The following is a 23,518-nucleotide window of genomic DNA, read 5'->3' as shown; positions in this document are numbered from 1 at the left end:
ACCTAAGGGGGCATAAATTGAAATTGAGGAAGAACAGATGTAGAATAGATGTGCAGAAATTTGCCTTTAGCCAGCGGGTGGTTAATTGGTGGAACAAACTTCCATCTGTCGTTGTGGAAGTTGATAGGTTAAATAAATTTAAGGAGGAACTGGACAAATATTTAGAGGGGATTGTTTAGTATTTTTTTTTTTTTTTTTTTTTTTTTTGGCTGATGCTGCATAAGCTTGCTTTCTTGCATCATATGCCACCACTACTACTACATCCTGTAGGATAAAAATGTGCATTATATGTCCATCTTAATCCCAAACATTAAGTTACATCCAAATTCATTACTTTTAAAGGTATAGCTCGAAAACATTTTTGCAAGTGGACCACTGTGCCAAGGCACACTAGCATGCTGAGAGATAAATTAAAAGAACAAATTTTAAAATTTGTAAGAAAAATAACAAAATTGTACTCCTATCCACTATCACCTGTTTGTCAGGAGTTAGTGCCAGCAGGTATAATAGAAAAGTTATTACGTGGAGATGGAATTCGTCTTCTGTGGTTGCAACATGAGTCTGGGAAATTGCTGCCAGAATACACCTTTGGTGGCATGCTTATGATTTGTTTATAACCTCTATTTAGCTGTCACCTTACTTTTCCATAACACCTCAGCATTTCTAATCTCAAGAGACCAGCATTAAAACGAAATAACAATAATGTATGGTGGGAATACCATAAAAAAGTGATGTCCATGATGGGAACATCTGAACTAAGTCTACACAGTCCAATGCTGCCTCCATATAATTATTACAGTGGGCATTACATCGTAATGCCTTCTCTATGGTGCCAGCTGTATTCTACCAAATTATGCACATTGGCCAGTTCCTGTTTCAAACAGCAGCACACCCTTTCGTATAATCTGCAAATTTAAACATTAAATCTGATATACCCTCACCATCAATAAATATAGAAAACAAAAATGGACACAGCACTGAACTCTGGGGACTCTAATAATAAAATCAGTCCATGAAGAGCAGTATCTACTGAAAACCACTCTCTATGTCATCGTCCACTTAACCATCCATTTATCCATAGCAGTAACTTCCCCTTAATACTACACTGCTCTAAGTTGTAAACCAGTCTTTTCTGCAACAGTATCACAAAAGCTTTTCTAAAATCTAAGCAAAATAATTTTTGCTTAGATATCAAAATAATTTTTTGCATCCAGTTCTTTTGTTAGTGCAACACATTATCCAGTCATACTGGACAAATAAGGGCTCCACTTAAAACATTCATCCTCTGAGTGCAGTGTAACTGCATTCCTTTCTAGATAGTCTTGCATAACTTCTTTAACAAATGACTCCATTATATTCCCTGGAACAAAAGTCAAGCCAACAGTTCTGTAATTACTTGTTTTCCCTTTGAATTCCCACTTTGTGAAATGGGAACAAATTAGCACATCTCTGGTCCATAGGGGCCTGCCCTGAATCAAAAGATGCTCTTATAATTATGGCCAAAGGTTTTCTTATTTCATTTGCTGCCTCTCTTAACCCAACTAGATAGAGCCCATTGACTCCGGGTGCCATTTTTTACATTTAGCATCAACAATTTCTCTTCCACTCTCCTCGTAACTATAACAATATCATTTAGCTCCTTATTAAAATTTGATAAACTTTTGGCATCCTCATCCCTAAAAAAAAGGAGAAATATTTCTAAATCTAAATAAATATTTCGGTTTAAACTGCAGTGTGATTGTAATAAATTTAAAAATAACAATACAACCACTCCCCCAGCTTACGTAATACTTGACTTACGGAAATTCAACTTTACGTAAGTTTTTGCAAATTAAAAAAATCGTGGAAACGTATTTTGTATCCTGTAGAAATAGAGGTATCATGAAAATATTGTAATGTGAACCAAATAACACACTGTTTTTTTTTTTTTTAATTCGTTCCAAGACCACGGAAGCTGAACTTTTCACTATATAACTAAGCTATTCATTTCTCTAAAAGGTAATTTTTGATGGAAATTGCACCACACTTTCATCGTTACCATATGTTTCATTATAAGAATCAATTTTGAATGCCTTTGGGATATTTTTCTAAAACAATATCACAAAGCTTTCACCTTTTTCCCTTTTTAATAGCAGGTCACTACCATAAATACTGTATTATAAATGGGTAGTAAACTCAATCTTATTGCATTTGCGATAATACCGATAACTGGAATTCTGTAGGTTTGTACATTATGGTATTATGGTGAAATGAGTTCCCCTTCACTGAAATCTTCAATCATATAAAAAACATAAATAAATTTTCAGAATCTTCTCTTCATTCCTATTTACTTATTACAATGATGAAGGGAAAGAGAGCAATGTAAAGTGCAGGTGCTGGCAGTGCTAGGAAATGAAACAAAATTAATTTAGAAATGAAGATGAAAATGATTAAGAAGTACGGAGTTGTCATCTATTGCACGGAATTCAGTCTCACTGCTTCAACAGTGAATACTATTTTAAGGGGCAGTGCACGTATAAAAGATCAATGCATTTAAGATCAACAGTGATCACGAAACAGCATTTAGGCGCTATATCGAAGATGGAAAAGCTATTAATAATATGGATGGAAAATCAGATTCAGAAGCAAGTGCCCCTGAGTCTAATGGTCATTCAAGCAAAAAAAAAAAGAAGTATTTATGAAGATATTAAAAATAAGTACAGCAAACCCCAAGTCAAGTTCATGGCAAGCAACAGGTGGTTTAATAGGTTCAAGCATCGCACTGGTTTCCAAAACATTAAAGTATATGGTGAAGTCGCCAGTGCCGATTCTGCAGCTGCATAGAAATTTTGCGATGTGTTGGGGAAAAACCCTTCTAAATCTCCACAGCCCTCAACTTCCGCAGTGGCGTGCTTATTAGCTGGAGAGTTATTTCTAGCAACAATGCTCAAAAGGTAAAACTTGCTGACGGTTATGCCTGTCTCCTCTCTCTTTTTGCAATTTTATAATTTTGAACTTTTTGTAATTTTATAATTTTGAACTTTTTGTAATTTTATAATTTTGAACTTTTTGTAATTTTATAATTTTGAACTTTTTGTAATTTTGTACACTCTTGTAATTTTTCCTGCATATAAGATAAAAAAATTGAATAAATAATTCTATTTTCATGTTCATCAAACATTTCTTTTTCGCTTCAATCAAATTCAATCAAATTTGCGAGTACTGCATAAGCATTTTGGGAAATTCGACTTATGTAGAGTTCCGCGGAATGCAACCCTTACATAAGTCGGAGAGTAGCTGCAATACTGCATTAAATGAAATGGAAAAGGCTTTTTCCATTTCATTTAATGCAGTTTAATTTTATTAATTTAATGCAGTTTAAATTTATTACAGTTTAAACTGAACTATTGGTGTAGAGCAAACCTGGGAATAGTCTTGTAATGAAATCCAGAAGTACATTATATATAACTACATGCATAAAACTATATGTAACTTACCAGGTGGCCTGTGAAACTGGGGAGATTTTGGTGCACGTGGTTCAATTGGTCGCCTCAAGTAGCCTTGTGTAGGTTCTGCTGTTAAATAGCTGTATGTGTAAACACGACTCAGATCTGTCAGTAATGGGTCCCTTTCTAAGAAGCTTCCTGGACTGGTCCTACCATACTTGGGGGGAGAAGAAATACAAAATTAAATTACTGAATATAACTGTGCATATTTCTTAGTTATACAATCTGCATTTACAGTTTAGCATCATTCTGCTTTTAACTTAGTCACCATACTTTAATGGCTTCACATATACCAAAAAGAAAAGTAAGAAATGCTAAATGGATAAGCATATTTTAATTACTTAAAATAATCTCTTTTATTTCCTTCTCACACACATGATCATTTTCATCCTTGTATCGTAGTTTGAGAAATATAAAATGGAATGGTCTCTGATGGAATGGTCTGTTGATGTGGACAGTCTTTATATCTAAATCTTTCAAGTACTGGTCAAGATCGCAAAGGCAGATATTTTTGGAATATCAGAGACATTGTGTCACACAGATGTAAAGAATGCAAATTTAAATTTGGGGAGTATATATACAATATACACTACCCTAGCATTAATATCTGGACACCTGCGTTTAGACAAAAAAGGAGCTTTATTGTGTCATTTAATATTTTGTGCTGAAACCTTTTGCTTTTATGGAGGCCTTCAATCCTCGCAGCATACTCTCAACCAGTTTTTTATAAATGTCAGGTGATATGTTCCTCCACTCGGCCTTTAATGCAGCCACTGGTTTGGCCTTGTTCTTTGGGCGATCTTGATGTGCACGTACCTGACGATCCAATACATCCCAAAAGATGCTCGATAGGATTCAGATCAGTACTCTGGGCTGGCCAATCCAACTTTTCCACACCCATGTCCTAAAACCACTCTGTTACGACCTGAGCAGTATAGCATGACACATTGTCTTGCTGATACAGGTATGGGCCTTTCCCGACGTATTGCCATAATGTTGGAAGTGCATAATTGTGCAGGCTGTCCAGAGCATTCATGGTTTTGTCAATAACGACTAATGGGCCCAAGCCAAACCATGAAAGGAGCCCCATACCATGACACTCCACCAAACTTCACTGTTAGGAGGATACAATCAGACAGGAACTGTTCCCCTGGCATTCGTCACACCCAGGAACGGCCATCATACAAGTAGAGTGCAAACCTCAACTCATCTGTCCATAGGACTGTTTTCCACTGCTCTACAGTCTAGGATTCATGCTCCTTACACCATGTTAATCAGTGTCTAGCATTTGTTGAGGTGATCAATGGCTTGTGAACAGCTGCACGACCATTGTAACCCATATCATGGAGTGTCCTTCATATTGTACTAGCACTGACATTAGTCCCAATACTCTCACAGAGGGTATGTGTGACTTGGGCCAATGGCAAATTACGATTTGTGCACATAATTCTTTACAGAATTCTCTTGTCCCATTCTGTTAGTTTTTGGGGTTTACCAGGCCATTTTTTGGCAGATTCAGTCCCATTCCTCTTCCATTTGCATATGACATCACTAACTGTTAACCTAGGGATCCCTAGAGTAACTGCGATGTCTCATACAGAACGCTTGCTTATGTGGCATCCTTCTATTGTTCCATGTTGGAAGCCTGTTAATTCTGTTGAACATGTCATCTTGCATGCCCACTTTTGCAATTGTCTGTTCGAAGCCCAGTGTGCATATTTATAGCACGTTCTGTGACATGCATGCATAGGACCTGTTTCCCCATCCATGGAGGGGTGACGGATATTAATGGTAGGGCAGTGTATATACAATATAGTATATATTCAATACAGTATATATATACACTATATACAGTGAAACTTCTCTTAACGGACACCTCTCGTTAACGAACATCTCTCTACAACGAACATTTTCAAATTCCCCAACTCACCTCTATTGGTTTTAACGTGTTTGCAGCTTCTGTCTAGCGGACATTCTCTGTAACGGACGCAGACAGGCAATCTGCACTGTTTCGTTTAGATTAGCACTTAATTTGATCTCCCCATAACGGACAGTGGGCGAGCTTACGGGCCTATTTCTAGGAACTTTTCTTCCACGTATTGCCTCAATCGTGTGTTTATTTTCTATTTCCGATTCTCTGAATTTTATCAAGGTTTACGTCGCGGTTCTAAACCCTTTTTCAAGAATTTTAAGGCACGTGTAAAACTTCTGATGAATTCGGTGTGTGCAAGGGGGGGGGGGGGGAAATATGGTCTTTCATATTTTCAGTTTCAGTTTTGTTCAGTGTCGTGTGAAGTGCACAATGTCTTCTCGTAAACATTTAACTTTAAAAGATAAAGTCGAACTCATTAATGCATATGATCGGCAAAAAAATAGTGTTCGCACTCTTGTTGCAAAATTCAAAATCGGGAAGACGCAGGTAAGCACCATCCTAAAGAAAAAAAATGAACTGCTCAAACAATTTTGGCAACGCGTAAATGATCAGGTTCAAAAATCATTCCCGAAAACTGTTGGACTTCAAATTGACAATGTTACGTATGAGTGGTTTTGTCGCGAAAGTGCTAAAAAAATTCCCATTAATGGGCCTATTATTAGGGAAAAGGCTTTGTAGGTTGCGAAATCTATGGGAGTAAATGAGTTCAAAGCTTCTGTGGGATGGCTAGACAAGTTCAAAACTCGGCATAAAATTTCTTGGAAAACCGTAAGTGGTGAAGATGGATCTGTTGATACTGGGGTTGTAACAGAGTGGACTGTCAAATTGGAAGATTTATGTCGTGATTTTGAAGCTAAGGATATTTACAACTGTGACGAAACAGGGTTGTTTTTTAAAGTTCTTCCTGAAAAAACAATGAGTCTAAAAAACGAAAAGTGCAAGGGCGGAAAGATTTCTAAGGAACGCTTGACTGTACTATTGTGTACAAATATGCTGGGAGACTTTGAACAACCTCTTGTTATAGGAAAACCACAAAATCCTCATTGTTTCAAGGGCATAAAGTTGAATCTTGAATGTTGATTGGAAATCTAATAAAAAAGCGTGGATGACACGAGATATCATGAGCGAATGGATAAGTCACTTTAACCAAAACACGATTCGTCAAAACAGAAAAATTATTCTTTTCATGGATAATGCTGCATCTCACCCGCACATTGAATTGTCCAACATTCAAATCGTTTTTCTGCCACCAAACACATCTGCAGGGTGTCAGCCCTTGGATCAAGGGATAATAAAAAAATTTAAACTTCACTACAGAAAACGTGTTTTAAGACATCTCATTGCAAACATGAACTATGTAACATGTGCGAGTGACCTTGCAAAGAAAATAAGCATCCTAGATGCGATTCAATGGATTTCCTCTTCAGTAAACGCAATTAGAAAACAAACTGTCGTGAACTGTTTTGTAAAGTCTGGGTTCTCAAACGCAAAAATTGAAGTTGTGAACAGCAATGTGGAGCACCAAGAAGAACAAGAACTTCATCTATTAATAATGTACGATACTTCAGCTACAAGTGACCCTGGCTACAAAGATATAGACTCGAACCTCACTACAGAAGATGGTGCTATAGATATCAACGACATTATCATCGATATTTTTCAAGAAGTTCCTCATGAGGATGAAGAAATGGAAGAAGGTAATTCTGTCGAAGAACATATTAACGACGAACCACCGATTAAAATAGAAGAAGCGCTCATACAAATCAATCGTTTAAAAATGTTTTTCGCCGCTGAAGTATCTTACTGAAGGACTTTCAATGGTTTCTTCACTCCAAACAAATGTTGAAAACAAAATTATCAGCCGGAAGAAGGTGCAGAAGAAAATAAGTGATTACTGTATGTATTTTTCACAAGATAAAGTCATAATATGCATAGCACAATTGTATGTATATTATTTACAAAAATATTGTGCAAAATCTGTATATAATTTAATTTAATTTTACATTAAACGTGGTAACGATTTTTCTTTGTCTCTTGTGTATGTAATTGTATATTATTTACAAAAATATTGTTCAAAATCTGTATATATTTTAATTTTACTTTTTTAATATTATTTTAATTTCAATTTAATTTTACATTAAACGTTTAACGATTTTCTTTCTTTTTTTTTTTTTCTCCCTCAGACTTCTTGTTAGCGGACACTCCTCTCTAACAGACACATTTTCGTTCCCCATGGCTGTCCGTTAAAGAGAAGTTTCACTGTATATACAATATTAGGCTTGACGTAACTGAGTGGTCAGGAGCGAGAGCACAGTAGCATGCACTCTTTGAGTGGACCAAGGTTCAAGCCTGTGACTGCTAAATATGATTAATGTTTGTATTGATAATTTATTGTAAACTCCACTGACCTGATGGTCGTGCCGGAGGATAAACAAGAACATATAATATATATAAAATACAGTATATATATATACAATGTATACAGGAAGGACAGACAGAATAGGAATGGAGGAGAGATGATGCTTTTAGTTAGGAAGCACATAAAATCTAAGGCAGTGCATCAAGTTGATGTGGACAGTACAACGTTGAGTCAGTTTGGTGTTACATAAGCAAAAATTAGAGTAGGAGTGTATTGATGCAAGGAGTGTAAGGAAATCGGGCGACAACTCAGCATTGTTATGGGCCTATAGGAGAGCTTGAAGGACAGGGTGGATGCCCTCGAAGGATAAAAAGTGAGGGGCCCATCAAGCTCTCAGCTGCCCACACCAATGCCAGAGCTTGCACTTGGTCATCATGCGACACAGCGGCAGCCCCCAAGGCAGAATGCGCTGGTCCCAAAGGAACTAGTAGTTGTTGGTGACTCTATTGTCAGGGAAATTGGAAAAATGCTTTGTAAAAAGGATAGGTGGAACAGGACCAGGGTATGTCTGCCAGGGGCAAAGGTTGATGGCGTTGTAGAGCGGATATCATCTTTTAAGGGCACAAAAGGTGATATAGTTGTACACGTTGGCACTAATGATATTAAGAGTAGGAGACCGGCCGAATTACTTAATAAGTACAGGTCACTGTTGAAAAAAAGCAGTGAATTAGAGTTGAATTTGAAAGTGTCTGCAATTCTGCCCAGACACAATAGGAGAGAGTATATGATGAGAGCCCTGTCGATCAATTCGGCCCTGGAAAGACTGTGCAAGGCTCAAGGGGTAGAATTTTTTTCAGCCTGGTCTGTACTTGTTAACAGGAGAGACTGCTTCTACAGGGATGGGATACACTTAAATAGAAAGGGTGCAAGAATGTTTGCTGATGCTATCGAGGCAGTGTTAGGTGGGTCGGAAAACTGCTAGATTGGGGGGATACAAGGACTAATAGATTAACAGTAGCCACTGGCAGAGGTGAAAGTGATTCTTGCACTGCTTCTATTGAAATGAGCAACAGCCTTGGAAAAAGGTTGGAAAACAGTATGCAGGGGTTTCCAGAGACTGCTGGGAGTCATTGCGGAACAAGTGAATACATGGGTTGGGTTAGGGTAGCTAAGAAAAAGAACACGTGCATGTATACTTGCGTGTACACCAATGCTAGGAGTTTAGTAAATAAATTTGATGAATTTGAAGTATTGCTCAAAACATCAAAGGCAGATATTGTGGGGATTTCAGAGACGTGGTGTCACACAGATATAAGGAATGCAGAACTGGAATTTGGGGAGTACAATGTCTACAGAAAGGATAGACAGGATTTGAAGGGAGGAGGGGTTATGCTATTAGTTAAGAAATACATAAAATCCAAGGAAGTGAAGCCAGTCGACATTGCTGGACAGTGCAATGTCGAGTCAGTTTGGTGTGACATAAGCATTGGGAGATCAAAATTGAGAGTAGGAGTGTGCTATAGGCCTAATGACTCTGATGAGTATAATAAGAAACTGTACAGGGAAATAGAGTGGGCCAGTAAATCAGAGAGTCTTATAATGGGGGATTTTAATTTCCCAGATATTGACTGGAATTTGGGGGCTGGTCACTCACACACTAGCAGGGCTTTTGTGGATTTATGAGATGATTGTTTTCTACATCAGCATGTTCGGGAGGCAACTAGAGGGAGTAATACTCTTGATTTGATTATCAGTGGTGATTCTTCATGCAATCTGCAGGTAAATGAACCACTAGGTGGAAGTGATCACAGTGTGCTGAAGTGGGATTTACTCAAAGAGGTAACTACCATTAGGGGTAAAGGGAAGGGTTATTGCTTTCGTAAAGGCGACTATGACGGACTGAGACAGTATTTAAATTCTATACAGTGGGACCAACTGATCATGTTACCAACAGCAAATTCAAAATGGGAAGCATTCAAAGAACTTATCTTGGAAGCCACTAGGCTTTACATACCAACTAAGAAATATTGTTCACGGTTTAGGCTTAAGTGGATGTCAGATGAACTAATGACACATATGGCAGAGAAGAAAAATGCATGGGATACATACAAATTAACACATGACACAGAAGCCTATGATAGATACAAGTTGATCTGTAACCAAGTTACAAAGGAGGTTAGGCAGGCGAAGGCAGATTACGAGAAATATTTGGCAAGGGATGCAAAGAAAAACAGCAAAGAGTTCTTTACTTATGTAAACTCTAGAAGGAAGGGGATGAATCAGATTGGTCCACTTGATATCGATGGGTCAACTGTTGATGATCCTGCTCAGGTAGTTAACAAACTAAATGAATATTTTGCATCGACATTCACACATGAGGAGTTATTCAGCGAGGGGAATGATAGAGGTGTATTCAACTCTGGCAGTAAGCTAGAGAATCTTGTAATAACTGAGAGTAAAGTGGAGGAGAAATTGTTGAAGATAAATACAAAAAAGGCACCTGGGGTGGATGGGATCTATCCAGTTATATTAAAGGAGGCACCAAAGGAAGTAAGCAAACCCTTAGCCATAAATTATGAGAGCTTCCTTGGACTCAGGGGAAGTACCCATGGACTGGAGATGTGCAAATGTGACCCCAATTCACAAAGGAGGATCAAAGGGCAACACAAGTAATTCTAGACCTGTTAGTTTAACTTCTGTTCCCGGAAAATTAATGGAGGCACTGATTAAAGAAGCACTGCAGGATCATCTAGACAAGACTTCAGTTATAGCTCAGACACAGCATGGTTTTGTTAAGGGGAAGTCTTGCCTGACCAATTTGATTGGATACTATGATGCAGTCACAAAAGAACTGGATGCAGGGAATAACTTTGATATTATATACTTGGATCTTAGAAAGGCTTTTGATACTGTTGCACATGGAAGACTGCTGCAAAATTGGAGCAGTGTGGCATTGGAGGAAAATTGCTGCTATGGATAAAGGGGTAGTTGAGGTGGAGAAGACAGAGTGGTAATCAATGGACACTGCTCATCGTGGACTAATGTTATTAGTGGTGTCCCTCAGGGTTCAGTATTGGGTCCATTATTGTTTTCTGTATTTATAAATGATATTGATGATGGTATATCAAGCTTAATGTCCAAGTTTGCAGACGATACAAAGGTTGGCAAGGGTTGTCAAGGACACTTCTGACACTATGCTACTGCACCAGGATCTGGAAAGGTTGAGCAGATGGGCTGAGAGGTGGCAAATGAAGTTTAACATCGACAAATGTAAAGTACTACGTATGGGAAACAGCAACCCCAGAGCAACGTATCAACTCTGTGGTACTACACTGACAGTGGTAGAGAATGAAAGGGACCTGGGAGTGGTTGCGCAGGCAGATATGAAGTTTTCTGAGCAGTGCAGACGGGCTGCAAGAGTAGCTCATGGTGTATTGTCGATGGTATATAGGAATTTTTCTAGCAGGGATAAGGAGGTAATTATTCCCTTGTATAAGGCAATGGTCAGGCCACACCTAGAGTACTGTATACAGGTCTGGTGGCCTCATTTCAAGAAGGATGTAGAGATGCTGAAACGAGTACAGAGAAGGGCAACAAGATTAGTGAATGGAACAAAGGGGTGCTCTTACGAAGAAAGGCTTAAGTTTTGCAAATTACAGTGTCTGGAGACTAGGCACCAGCGAGGTGATCTGACAGAGGTGTATAAAGCCTTGAATGGTTTGAGCATGCTCAATGCTGATGGGATTCTTCCTCTTGCTCAGAATAATCACCTGAGAGGGCATAAATTCAAATTGAGGAAAAACGGATGTAGGATAGACATGAGGAAATTTGCCTTTAGCCAGCGGGTTGTTGGTTGGTGGAACAGATTTCCATCCCTTTTTTTTTTTTGGCTGATGCTGCATAAGCTTGCTTTTTTGCATCAAATGCCTATGCTAATGCTATAGCGAGATCATGGTGTCATTCAATGTAGTGTCCCTGTTTACATCGATCCCAGTCCAACAGGCCATAAACTGTGCCAAGAATCTTCTGGAGAATGACTCAAATCTACTGAGCAGAACATCACTAACCACAGAAGACATCTGTACTGCACTCAACCTATGCTTATCAGGCAGCATAATTACCTTCAGCGATTCCTTATACAAGCAGGTGCACGGTACTGCCATGGGCACCCCTGTTAGCTCTGTGGTGGCCAACATCGCCATGGAGGAATTGGAAGAACAGATATTCCTGGACCCGCCAGTGACTATTATTACATCATGGTGCAGGTACGTTGATGACATCTTCACTGTCATCCCACGTGGTTCTGAAACATTACTGGAGTGCCTCAATTCGTTGTCAGTGTTCATCCAGTTCACTTTAGAATTGGAAGTTGACAGGTCCCTTCCCTTCTTAGATGTCATGATAAAATATGTGGGCCCACACCTGGAAACCTTGGTACACCATAAGCCAATGTGGTGCGGGCAGTTTACCAACTACAGATCAGGCCATGCCCCTAGCCATCTCTAAAAGCACCGCCCACACCCTATTCTCCCGTGCTTGGAGCCATTCCAGCTCAGATGAAGCTAGGCATATCGAGATTTCCAGAGTGAGAATGGACCTGGTCAATTGTGGTTATCCAACCAACATTTTAGACAAGTTCTTATTGCAAGTGCAGGAGCTCACAATCCACCCGAGACTGTCATCAATGCATGACAATATGCCTACCACCTACATTCCCTACTATCTGGGCATGTTGGCCAGATTTCAAAAATCCATCGGGAACACCATATAAAATGCATGCAGCTACCTGGTAGAAGCTTGCGTTCTCTGGTTTCTAATGTGAATACTCTGGTCGTCCATCTTTTGTGTAGCGGTGTGGTATACCGAATAACTTTCAAAGATCGTGGCAGCTGCTACATAGGAGAGAGCTTGAGATGCCTTCAAGACAGCCTTGCACAACACAACAGGTCAATCCGTCTTGGTGAGACTGACCAGTTCGCAATCGTGGAACACTTCTGGTCAACCCATCACGACCTTAACCCCAAGCGCAATTACGAAGTGACTGACCAATCCCGACACTTTTGCCACCATCTCTGGCTAGAGTCACTTAACATCTTGTGCAATTCAAGAACTACGAATCTTGAAACTGAAAAAACGCTGGCAGCAAATCCACACATATCTGTGCAACACCAATGAGCAGCAAACAGTTATATCAACCAGCGATAAGAAGCAGCAACATGCTTCTTATCAAAAGCAGCCTGAGTGAGAAAAGAGCTTTTGCTGTTCTGAAGTTACGTCTACCAGCATACAATCTGTGTTGTGTGAGTCAGTTGAAAGCAAAGGTACAATGAAGTGGTACTAATCTACAGACTAAAAGATTGAAAGATTGTGAAAAGTATGAATTAAGAATGAATTTTATTATTATGGGTGACTTCAATCTGTCCCAGACTGATTGGAATAAGTGGAAGGGAAACTCTGAGGAAAAACCTAAAGTAAGAAGCAATACTCAAAATGTTATTCTGTGCCACCACAGCAAGAAGTGGTGTCAGGTCCATGATCATACCAATGGCAATGTGCATCGAACTGCCCCAGAAAGCAGGTACACAACTGAAAACTGTAGCATCCAATTAAGAGCCGATCTGTCACAGCACACAGCCAATCAGAAACTGAAAATCATCTTTCTATCAGAACCATAATGCAACAAAGTTTCTTGATGGAAAGTACCAAGCAGGGCTCCTTCAGGAAAGTGGAAAGGCTGCAAGAATGGTCAGAAAAGTGGTAATGTTTTAAGGTAGCAAAATGCAAGGTCTTAGAATAGCAACCCCAAAATAAATTATACACTTCGTGGAGTTGAATTAAAAACAGTAGAGATAGAAAGGTATCTGAGAGTTATAATACAGGCAGATATGAAGTTTTCTGAGTGTAAATAAGCAGACAGGAAAATCCAGGGTGTCCTATCAATGATTTAACAATCGTCATCCTACACAGATATGGAGGTCATAGTCCCACTGTATAAGGCAAATATAAGACAACATTTGGAATACTGTGTTCAAGTATGGAGACCTCATCTGAAAAAAAGACATTGAGCTTCTTGAAAGAGCCCAAGGATCCTCTTAATCAATGACTGTATGACAAGAGGGCAATGACTGTACAAAGTCCTCCTAATTAATCAATTAGGAGGAATTTTCTAATCATTCAGTCAACCAGACTGAATAATTAGAATTTTTTTTTTTTTTTTTTTTTTTTTTTTTAGAACCCCAAAGACAAGAGGTATTAGAACCTATAGTACTTAGTACCGCGCTTTTATTGGAGGTTGAGAAGATATTTGTTGACATTAGACTTGAACTTCTGTAGCCTGTAATTTTCAGGAAATATGTATGAAGGAAGGTTGTTCCAGAATATGGCAGCTGAATGAATAAATGAGGAAGACGAAAAGTTGGTTCTGTAAGTTTAAAGTTGGACAGTAAATGGATGTTGTCTGGTGGCGGCACGTGTTCGGACTGTTTTGAAAGAGAGAGGGAGAATTATAGAAGCCAATTCAGAAGAACAGTGCCCATGGAAGTATCTGTAGAAAAGGCATGCAGCAGAAACAGTACGTCTATGAGACAGAGAGTGGAGAGACTCTGTTAGAGATGAGTCATTAATTAGTCTCACTGCCCTCTTCCGAATGGAATCTAGAAGCCTGAAAGAGATTTTGGGGGCACCGCCCCAGATGTGGGAACAATATTCCATGGTAGGGCAGATTTGCAATTTGCACAGAGTGAACAGCTGTTTGGAAGAAAAGAAACGGCGAGAGCGAAAGAGAAAACCAAGTTTTTTAGATGCAGAGGAAGAAATATTTGTAATGTGCTTGTGCCAAGACAGATTAGCCGTCAGGGTAATCCCCAAAATAGAGATACAACTTGCCTACAAATCGGAGTGTCACCAAAGATAAGCATAAGGGCAGAAGAATCCTTTTTGTGAAATATAAGACAAGACTGAGTTTTAGAAGGATTGAAATCAACTAAATTATCTTTGCCCCACTGGAGAATTACCTGACGATCGGCATTTAAGGAATTGGTAACATATATTCGAGAAGTTGAAGCTGATTGAGCAGGGCAAGGTTTCTCAAAATGGAAAGTGGAATGCAATGTGCTATCATCGGCAAAACTATGGATAGGATTTCCAGTCAATGGAAGAAGGTCATTAATATACAAGAGGAAAAGAGTGGGGGAAAGAACTGAACCTTGGGGGACACCAGCATTAGGGGAGAAGTTAGAAGTTAGAGAGCCATCTACCATCACCCTCAGTGAGCGATCAGAGAGAAAACTGGATTACCAATTACAAAAAACAGTTGTGAAACTAAAATTACTGTAACACTGAGCGAAAATGGATACAAAAATAGATAAAGATCAAACCCTTGGCAGCAAAACCAAACTAACACCAGACGATATCTCCACCGCCCTCAAACTGTGCTTAACAGGTGGTGCGATCATGGTCAATGATTACATTTACCAACAAATACACGGCACAGCCATGGGTTCCCCAGTTATTTCGGTCACGGCAAACATCGCGATGGAGGAATTAGAGTCGTGCATTTACATATGTACCAGATCCCATTACCTTTTGGTGTCACTACGTGGACGATGTCTTTGTGGTTATCCCCAGAAATTCAGGTGACCGAATCTTAAGACCACTTCAATTCTCTGTCGCCTTTCATAAAATTCACCATTGAGCTAGAGTTGGACAACACCATACCACACTTAATACCCTTGTCCGGCGCGAGGGCACGTGCTTGAAGATAACTGTCCTTCGTAAACCAATGTCTGCTGGCCAATTTACTAACTTCCGATCAGCACACGCGTGTAGCCATCTTCTTGCCAGTGCACGAACCTTGCTAACTCGTGCCTGGACACACTCTAGCTCTGTAAATGAGAGGTGCACTGAAATTGTTAAAGTCAAGGCGGATCTCACGAGGTGTGGCTATCCCATCAATACCCTTGACAGGTGTGACCTACAGACACCTGGCCACGTAATGACCAACAGAAACATCCAAGGTAATGACTCAGCCGCGAGCGCCTTTATCCCATACTACCCAAACCTATCACAACAGGTTTGTAGAGTCTTAAAATCACATGGGATAAAATGCGTACAACTCCCAGGCAGAAAATTACGATCCCTCGTCTCTAAGGTAAAAACACCTGTCCCCACCTTACTACAAAGTGGATTGGTCTACCGCATCTCTTGCCATGCATGCACTAGCTGCTGCATTGGGGAAACTGGGAGACGCTCGAAAAACGCCTTTCCGAACACAAAAGAGCAATCCGCTTAGCGGATGTGGAGCACTCAGCTACTGCCGAACACATTTGGGCAACCCACCACGACATTGACCCACATCGCGATGTCGTGTTTGTGGATAAGTCCCGCCACTATCGCCGACGCACCTGGTTGGAATCATTGACAATCAAATGCTCCAATACCTCAGTCAACAGGAACAGTGGATGTCAAGTCCACCTTATCATCGAAATAGAAATCCTGACTACTGACAAATGCTGGCAACGTCCGCAAGCATTACAGCCACAGGCTTCAACAACCAACAGTTAATCACGCACATCACGCACAAGATTGGCAGTACACGCCTTCATGCTCCATTCTTAACTGTCAGTTTAACTGAGGAAGGTTGACAAAACAACCGAAAGCCTTTTGTTTGTATGTATCTAATCTAATATATGTATATTTCCCATTATTAAACTTGTCAAAATCTATTTTTGTATCCGTTTTCGCTCTATGTTACAGTAATTTTAGTTTCATAATGAATCCAGAGTGCTCAGGCCTCTTTAATCAAAAAACAGTTGGCAAACCATAAGATGGAAGCTTGTTTAGAAAAGCTTTATTCCAAATATAATCGAAAGCCTTTGAGATGTCAAGAGCAACTGCTTGTGTTTCATCGAACTTTTCCATTGAATTTGTCCGTAAATGGGTAACATAAAGCCAGTTATTCTAATGATATCCTAACATAAGCTAGTATCCACTGATGATATCCTGAGCCAGGATAACATCAGTGGATCGACATTGACGGAATCCATACTTGCAATTGTTGATCAGACAGAAGGTTTCTAGGTGGTTTAAGAGTTGGTGGTTATTTGATTTCTCCATTACTTTAGAAAGAGTAGAAGTAATTGCAATGGGACAATAATTGGATAGGAGGGATTTGTCACCCTTTTTAGGAACTGGCTGGATATGAGCAAATTTCCAAGCAGAAGGAAAAACACCTTTGGAATAATAATATTGACACCTCCGTAGCCAGGTGGGAAGGAGCAACAGTGCGTAGCACATGCTTCTTGATTAGACCGGGGTTCAAGCCCATCACCACCAAATACGGAGGATGCGGAAAGGTCAGGGAATGACCACCGCATATTCCCAGAGCAATATGGCCTTAGTTGCTAATGCTCCTAAAAACCAAACAACAAACCTTTGGAATAAGAAAGTGAAAAAAGACAGAAAAGAACAGGAGTAAGTTGGGGAGCACAGGTTTTGAGAACAAGTGGAGAAATACCATCAGAACCTGGAGCTTTCTTAGCATCAAGATTCGTCAAAATCCTTCTGACATCCTTTGGATGTCAGAAGGATTTTGACAAAGGATTTTGACGATTTTGAAGACTACAGGAGGCATTGAATGGAGCATGTGGGAATGGTGGGGGGTGTTTTACCAAGATCATTAATACATGAGTTGGAAGAAAAATGGGATGCTAGCAGGTCAGCTTTATCCTTGGCCGAAGTGAAAACAGAACCATTTGGTTTTGACAGAGGAGGGAACAGAGATGGGCAAAAGTTGTGGCCAATAGCTTTTGCAAGAGACCAGAATGCTCGGCTACCATTAGGGCAAGAAGCAAGTTTTCTACTCTTAGTCTGTTCAAAATCTAGTTTGGACTGATTAATAACTGCTTTACAATTGTTGTGAGCTTTGGTGTAGGCAGAAAATGAAAGTGAAGAATTGGAGACAAGCCAATTACGATATGCAACATTCTTCTCCTGAACAGCCTTAGCACATTTATTGGAAAACCAAGGTTTAGATAAAAGAGGAGATTTTAAAGTGGAGTGTAGGATAAAGTATTCCATTCCTACAAGGATAATTTCACTGACACGATCTGGGCAAACGCTGACATCAGAAGTTTTGAAACAGTAGTACAACCAAGGAAAATAAGAAAAGAAATCTTGCAGGTCATCCCATTTTGCATTCTTGTAATGCCAAACTACACGAGGTTGGGAATTGCCATGAGATAAAGGCTCCATTGGACACTCACCAAGTTGTGATCTGAGCTGCCTAAAGGACCACTCACTTCAACCGTGTACTTAGAAGGATTGTTCGTGAGAAAAAGATCAAGCGTGTTGGCTTTATGGTTAGGATTGTCTGGTATTCTAGTAGGTAAATTAACAATCTGTGCAAGGTTATTAGTAATTGCAAAAGCCTCAGCATCTCAACCAGCTGGGTCAGTGTGACTAGAAAACGGAGGCCAGCTGGAGTTGGGAACATAAAAATCACCAAGGAAAATTACCTCTCTGTTAGGAAAGTTGGACTGGAGAAAATCAAGTTGCAAAGAGAGGAAGTCAAAGAGCTCCAAGTGATTAGTGGAGTTGTGAGAACGGTAGAGACAACAGATGAATTTGACACAATGAGGTAGAGAGATTTTAAGCCAGAGAAGATTGAAAAGAGGAGATTTCAAATTATCAAGTCTCTGACAGGGAATATCGGAACGGACATATGCACAAGTACCACCTTTGAGGCAAAAGGACTCTTACAGCGAATAGTTCAGGCAACTGAGATGAGCAGTAGTTGAATCAACCGATAACTGAGATTCTGTCAGAAAAAGTACATGGGGTTTGGAAGACTGCAAGTGGAAATGGACATCGTTGAGATTAGAATTGAGACCACATATATTTGTGAAATGAACTAGGAAGTGTTTGGGAGGTTTAGATCTTTTTTGCAGATAAGCTTACTCTATTAGTTTTACAATTCATGGTGTATTCAATAGTAAGAAAAAGTGGGAGGGACATGCTGTATGAAGTAATGAAATATTTGGATATGGCATACACATGGTAAGAATATACCCAGATCCTTGACATAACGTGGCCTCGACAATGCCCCCCCCCACATACATACTACTCAGACTCCCTCCAGTCACTGTCTGGCAGAGTAGAGGTAGCAAGATTACACTAGTTGATCCGGAAGACTCCTAGAGAGTTACCAATAGATTCGGTCCGGTGTACTAACTAGTGACTGGCCTGCGAAGACCGTTTTAGAGCTGTGCCCTCGAATGTAAGGAAGATTGGACCTTGTCATGATGTCCATCATAACCTCAACATTCATCAGTCATACTACATGATGGAAGAGACGGTTGACAATGATTAAAAAAGTCGCACCCATATATCTTAATGTCAATTTTCTTGCAGATCCAAAAATGGGGCCCTCTGTTCTTGTTATCCGGGCTGCATCTGGTGACCCAGAGGAATTATTGGTACTCGTGTTTGCCGTTTTCTGCGTGGGAGATAATCGTTCCCACCGAAGTTACAGGCCCTGCCACGGGGAATTAACTCTTTTAAGAAAGTAGAGCACTTTAATGAAATATTAATAACTGGAAGAGGGAAACAGGGAAAACTGAGTTGCAGTAGGAAACACTGAAGTTACTCTTTCAAGAAGTTGCAGTAGGAATCAGAGATCACTTGGCAACATATTTGATAAAATATACAAACAAAAGACAAGCCTCAGCATGAGGAACCCATTATTATTGATTACTGCAAATCTACTCATGGAGATTTTGAAGGGACAGCCATCTAGCAAGCTACTTCAAGGCCCTCCCTATGGAACCATTTTGTGGGTGATGTGTTCATAATCTGGAAACATGGCCAAGAAGAATTACTTAAATTTAAAGAATACCTAAACAAAATTCATCAACTCATTAAGTTTAAGCTGGTGAATGAGACCAATAACAGCTTGCCTTTCTTGAACATTCTACTGATTAATGAGAAAGACAGACCTAAATTCAAAGGTTTACAGAATTTGGGCCAATACATAAACTATGCATCTAATCACCTGCAAAAAATTAAAACACGCATTATCAAAATGTTAACAAGTATTATTTATTTGAAAACTGGTAATAACAACAAAAAATTTGCAGATGAAATTGCCATATTAAAGGATTATTATTAAATAATGAGTACCCAGTGCATTTAGTCAATAAGATTAATATGGTGACTTTCAGATTATTTTTATAATCTCTGACACAAGATTATAATAGAAAACGTAATATACCAGTTAAGTAAAACAGAAAAAAAATTTTAAGCATGCATAGAAGAATGCAACAAACATGTGGCTAAAAGGAATACCAAAGAATCTGAATTGGTAGAGCACACGTTGGAGTGCACCCAGGCATACAGTAACAGGAACTTTGTGGTAGTGGGGTGGAGATAGGCTTTGAAAAAATAAAAATAAAAGAAGCTTTTTACAATAAGAAATTTAACCAGGTTGCTATAAACAGAAATGAGGGGAAAAACATGGGGACTTATGGAATGGGCTTTTCAACAAAAAAAATTAAGAAGGAAGGCAATGAAAAACAACAAGCTGTGAGAACACTAAACACTGCATTAGAGATGCTTTCTAAAACACAATGGGAAAGACAAATTTGAAATCCTTGTTCTGACTCCGTGCCCATGAACAAGAAACTGGTAAAGATTTATAATGTGATGCTAATTCACTAAAATTATTTGAAATTAAAATGTTAGACCAGTTTATTTTTTATGAGTAATTAAGTTATTTACTGTAACATATTTCTAAATGTGTGGTATTTCTTATAAAGAAAATATACTTTCAGAATGAGCCTCTGCAGAAAATATTTTGACTTTTGTAGTATATTATTATCTCATTTTATTTTATTATTGATTTGAAAATTGATATTTAAGTAAAATAAACAGAAATTACTACTTATGAACTATTAGAAAAGTGCAGGAGAATTATTTATACAAATAATGATTCTTTTAAAATAAGTTTCAGTGACCTTCATTAGAACAATAAAACAAAATTATTCATCCATCCCTGAACTTCACTGTGATGTGATTTTACTGCATTACATAATAGTCCAGGGCATATTGGGAGCATAGCAGGTAATGGTTTAATTTGTAAGATAAATGGAGATAAACAAACTAACTGGAGAGGGATTTGGATAGTGTTCCAGAACATTTGTTTTTAAGAAAAACAGCACTGGATGCTATCTTCTTCACTTTGAAATATTACAACATTTTATTTCTGAATTTCCTTCTATGCATTGCGCACCGTTCTAATGCTTATTTGTTTGTAAATGTTTCATTACATCATATTTCTTGCCTGCCCCTTGAAATAGTTAAAAAAAAAAAAAAAAAAAAAAAAAAAAAAATCTGTGTTTGGCATTCAGAACAAATGTGGAAACTTTTTTCAAATTTTATAGTACACAGAAATCTTGCATATATGTCTTCCTAAATACTGTATCATATTTCTCTAGCATCTTACTAAAAAAAATTAATCTTACATATTAAACAGAAAAATTTATACTCTGAAATATATAAAGTACAGATTCACACATCCCATATATTTTATGCAATTCAATTTGTCACACCTGATAGCTAATTCCTTGATGAATTAGCTATCAGCTTGATTAATCAGCTTGATGATGAATGACATCATGTAAAAATTTGCAAAATTATTTTAAAAATTCTGAAATTAAAGGTGAAGGCATAGTTTACTGTTTTTCTGTAGAAAAAGACAGAGGAAGAACTATGCGTATAAATGTGGAGAGTCAGCAACTGTTCCACAGTTGGCTTGTTACCTATCTTAAAAAGATATGGGCTCGCTTTGTTCGTACAATCTCAGATTCAATATATATTGCTACATTCATACTTAACCTGCACGTTTTGTTCAAGGCAATTTTCATTTCTAGAACAAATGAGGACCAGCATAACAACCATTAAAAAAATAAATAAATACATAACACGTGATTTAGATTAATCATTAAATAAGTACAATGAAGATATGTAAGGATCCACAGACAAACAATTAACCTAACCATCCAGCACAGAAATCTCAACCTCTGTCATTAGTTGTAATTTTATTATTATTTTTTTTAACTTGACTAGAGTATCCTGAGAACTTCAAAAGTCTCTATACAAATGTTTGATCAATGATTTGAGTTCTGAAACTGAATGTCATGTGTATCTTATCTCAGTTCAGGTGTCTTTGTGATTTCAATTTATTATACTGGCTACCAGCATTTATAACACCAAAACTTGTACTTAATAATGAGAGAGAGAGAGAGAATCTTTATTGCAGCTAGATGAATACAATAAAGATAAATAAGTAAAGTTGCAATTGTCCCATTGTGGTCAAACGTCAGGGGCTCACATCAGAATAAATAATTAATTATGTACACAATGATGTAAAAATTAAGAAAACTGGAACATGTTATCACGATTCCTCACATAATGCAGTATTAACTGTATTTACATATTACATTATGTAACGTTATATTTACAATATATATAATATACACAAATGGTACTTCTCTGTGGAAGGCGCCTCCGTAGCCGGGTGGGCAGGAGTAGCAGTGTGTAGCACATGCTTCTTGATTAGACTGGGGTTCGAGCCCGTGACCACCAAATACAGAGGATGCGGAAAGGTCAGGGAATGACCACCGCATATCCCCGGAGCAATATGGCCTTAGTTGCTAATGCTCCTAAAAACCAAATAACAAACAAACTTCTCTGTGGATATGCATCAATGTGCTCTTGTTTAAAGATGTGAAGAGGAGTATGAACTTATTCTTGCACAGATCTGGAGGCTTCATTTTAGAAAGGATGTAGAGTTCCTTAAGCATCTACGGAGAAGGGCAACAAGATTGGTGAGGGGAACAAAGGAGTCCTCTTACCAAGAAAAGCTTAAGTTCTGCAAATTGCAGTGGTTGGAGACTAGGCACTTGCAAGGTGATCTGATTGAGGTGTGTAAGGCCTTGAATGGGTTGAGGATGCTGAATTCTGATGGAATTTTTCTGCTCGCTCAGATTATGAACCTGAGGGAGCATAAATTCAAATTGAGGAAAAACAGTTGTAGAATAGATGTGCAGAAATTTTCCTTTAGCCAGCAGGTGGTTAATTGCTGGAACAAACTTCCATCTGTTGCTGTCGAAGTTGATAGCTTAAATAAATTCAAGGAGGAATTGGACAAACTTTTAGAGGGAATGGATGTGTGAAATTCATTTATTATTTTTTTTTTGGGGCAGGTGCTGCATAAGCTCCTACACTTGCTTCCTTATATCACATGCCTTTATTACTACTACTATTGCTTATTGGCTTCTGGGATTCGAGCAAGCCGCTAAGACTTTTTACCTGTAGGTTTTATTGGTACAAAACTTATTCAAGTCAGCACTGAGGTGCTGTACTTCCATTAGCATTTTGTTTGGGAGGACGTGATCTGAGATATGAAGTCTCCAATGCTTCGAGCAGAGCATCAGGGTTACCCAAGTTCTGGCTTGAGTATTCGCAACACGAATCCCAAACGGACGGTGTTGAGACCATCTTAACTGTGGCTACCAGTCACTGTACTTCAGTAATATCAGGTAGTTGCTGCATCCCTAGTGAAGTAGCTAAAGGTTAAAGTTCTGTCCTGTGGTGGGAGACAAGCTTTCTAGTTAGCCCATTTAAGGAGCTAGAATTCTGCAGCAAGGATTGGTTTCGTTGTTGTAGTAACTGCTGATGCCCACA

General features: G+C 38.8%; 1 protein-coding gene across 5 annotated transcripts in view; it reads right to left on the bottom strand.

Annotated features, from left to right (window-relative positions):
* Nucleotides 1-23,518, bottom strand: part of LOC150078418 (actin-binding LIM protein 3-like) — a 528,875-nt gene that overhangs the window by 160,920 nt on the left and 344,437 nt on the right. For all 5 annotated transcript variants that reach the window (XR_016547624.1, XM_090384937.1, XM_090384935.1 and 2 more), the window contains one exon: nt 3,477-3,642. Coding sequence is in view for 4 of the 5 variants with exons in the window: in XM_090384937.1 (XP_090241063.1) it covers nt 3,477-3,642 (166 nt within the window). In the remaining variant the exon portion in view is untranslated. The remainder of the gene's footprint in view (nt 1-3,476; nt 3,643-23,518) is intronic.

The sequence above is a fragment of the Mastigoproctus giganteus genome, chromosome 11 (assembly GCF_048544385.1).
Source record: "Mastigoproctus giganteus isolate SK-2022 chromosome 11, ASM4854438v1, whole genome shotgun sequence".
In the NCBI taxonomy this organism is placed as follows: Eukaryota; Metazoa; Arthropoda; class Arachnida; order Uropygi; family Thelyphonidae; genus Mastigoproctus; species Mastigoproctus giganteus.
Note: the sequence above shows the minus strand (reverse complement) of the source record. Positions and strands in the feature narration are given on the sequence as shown.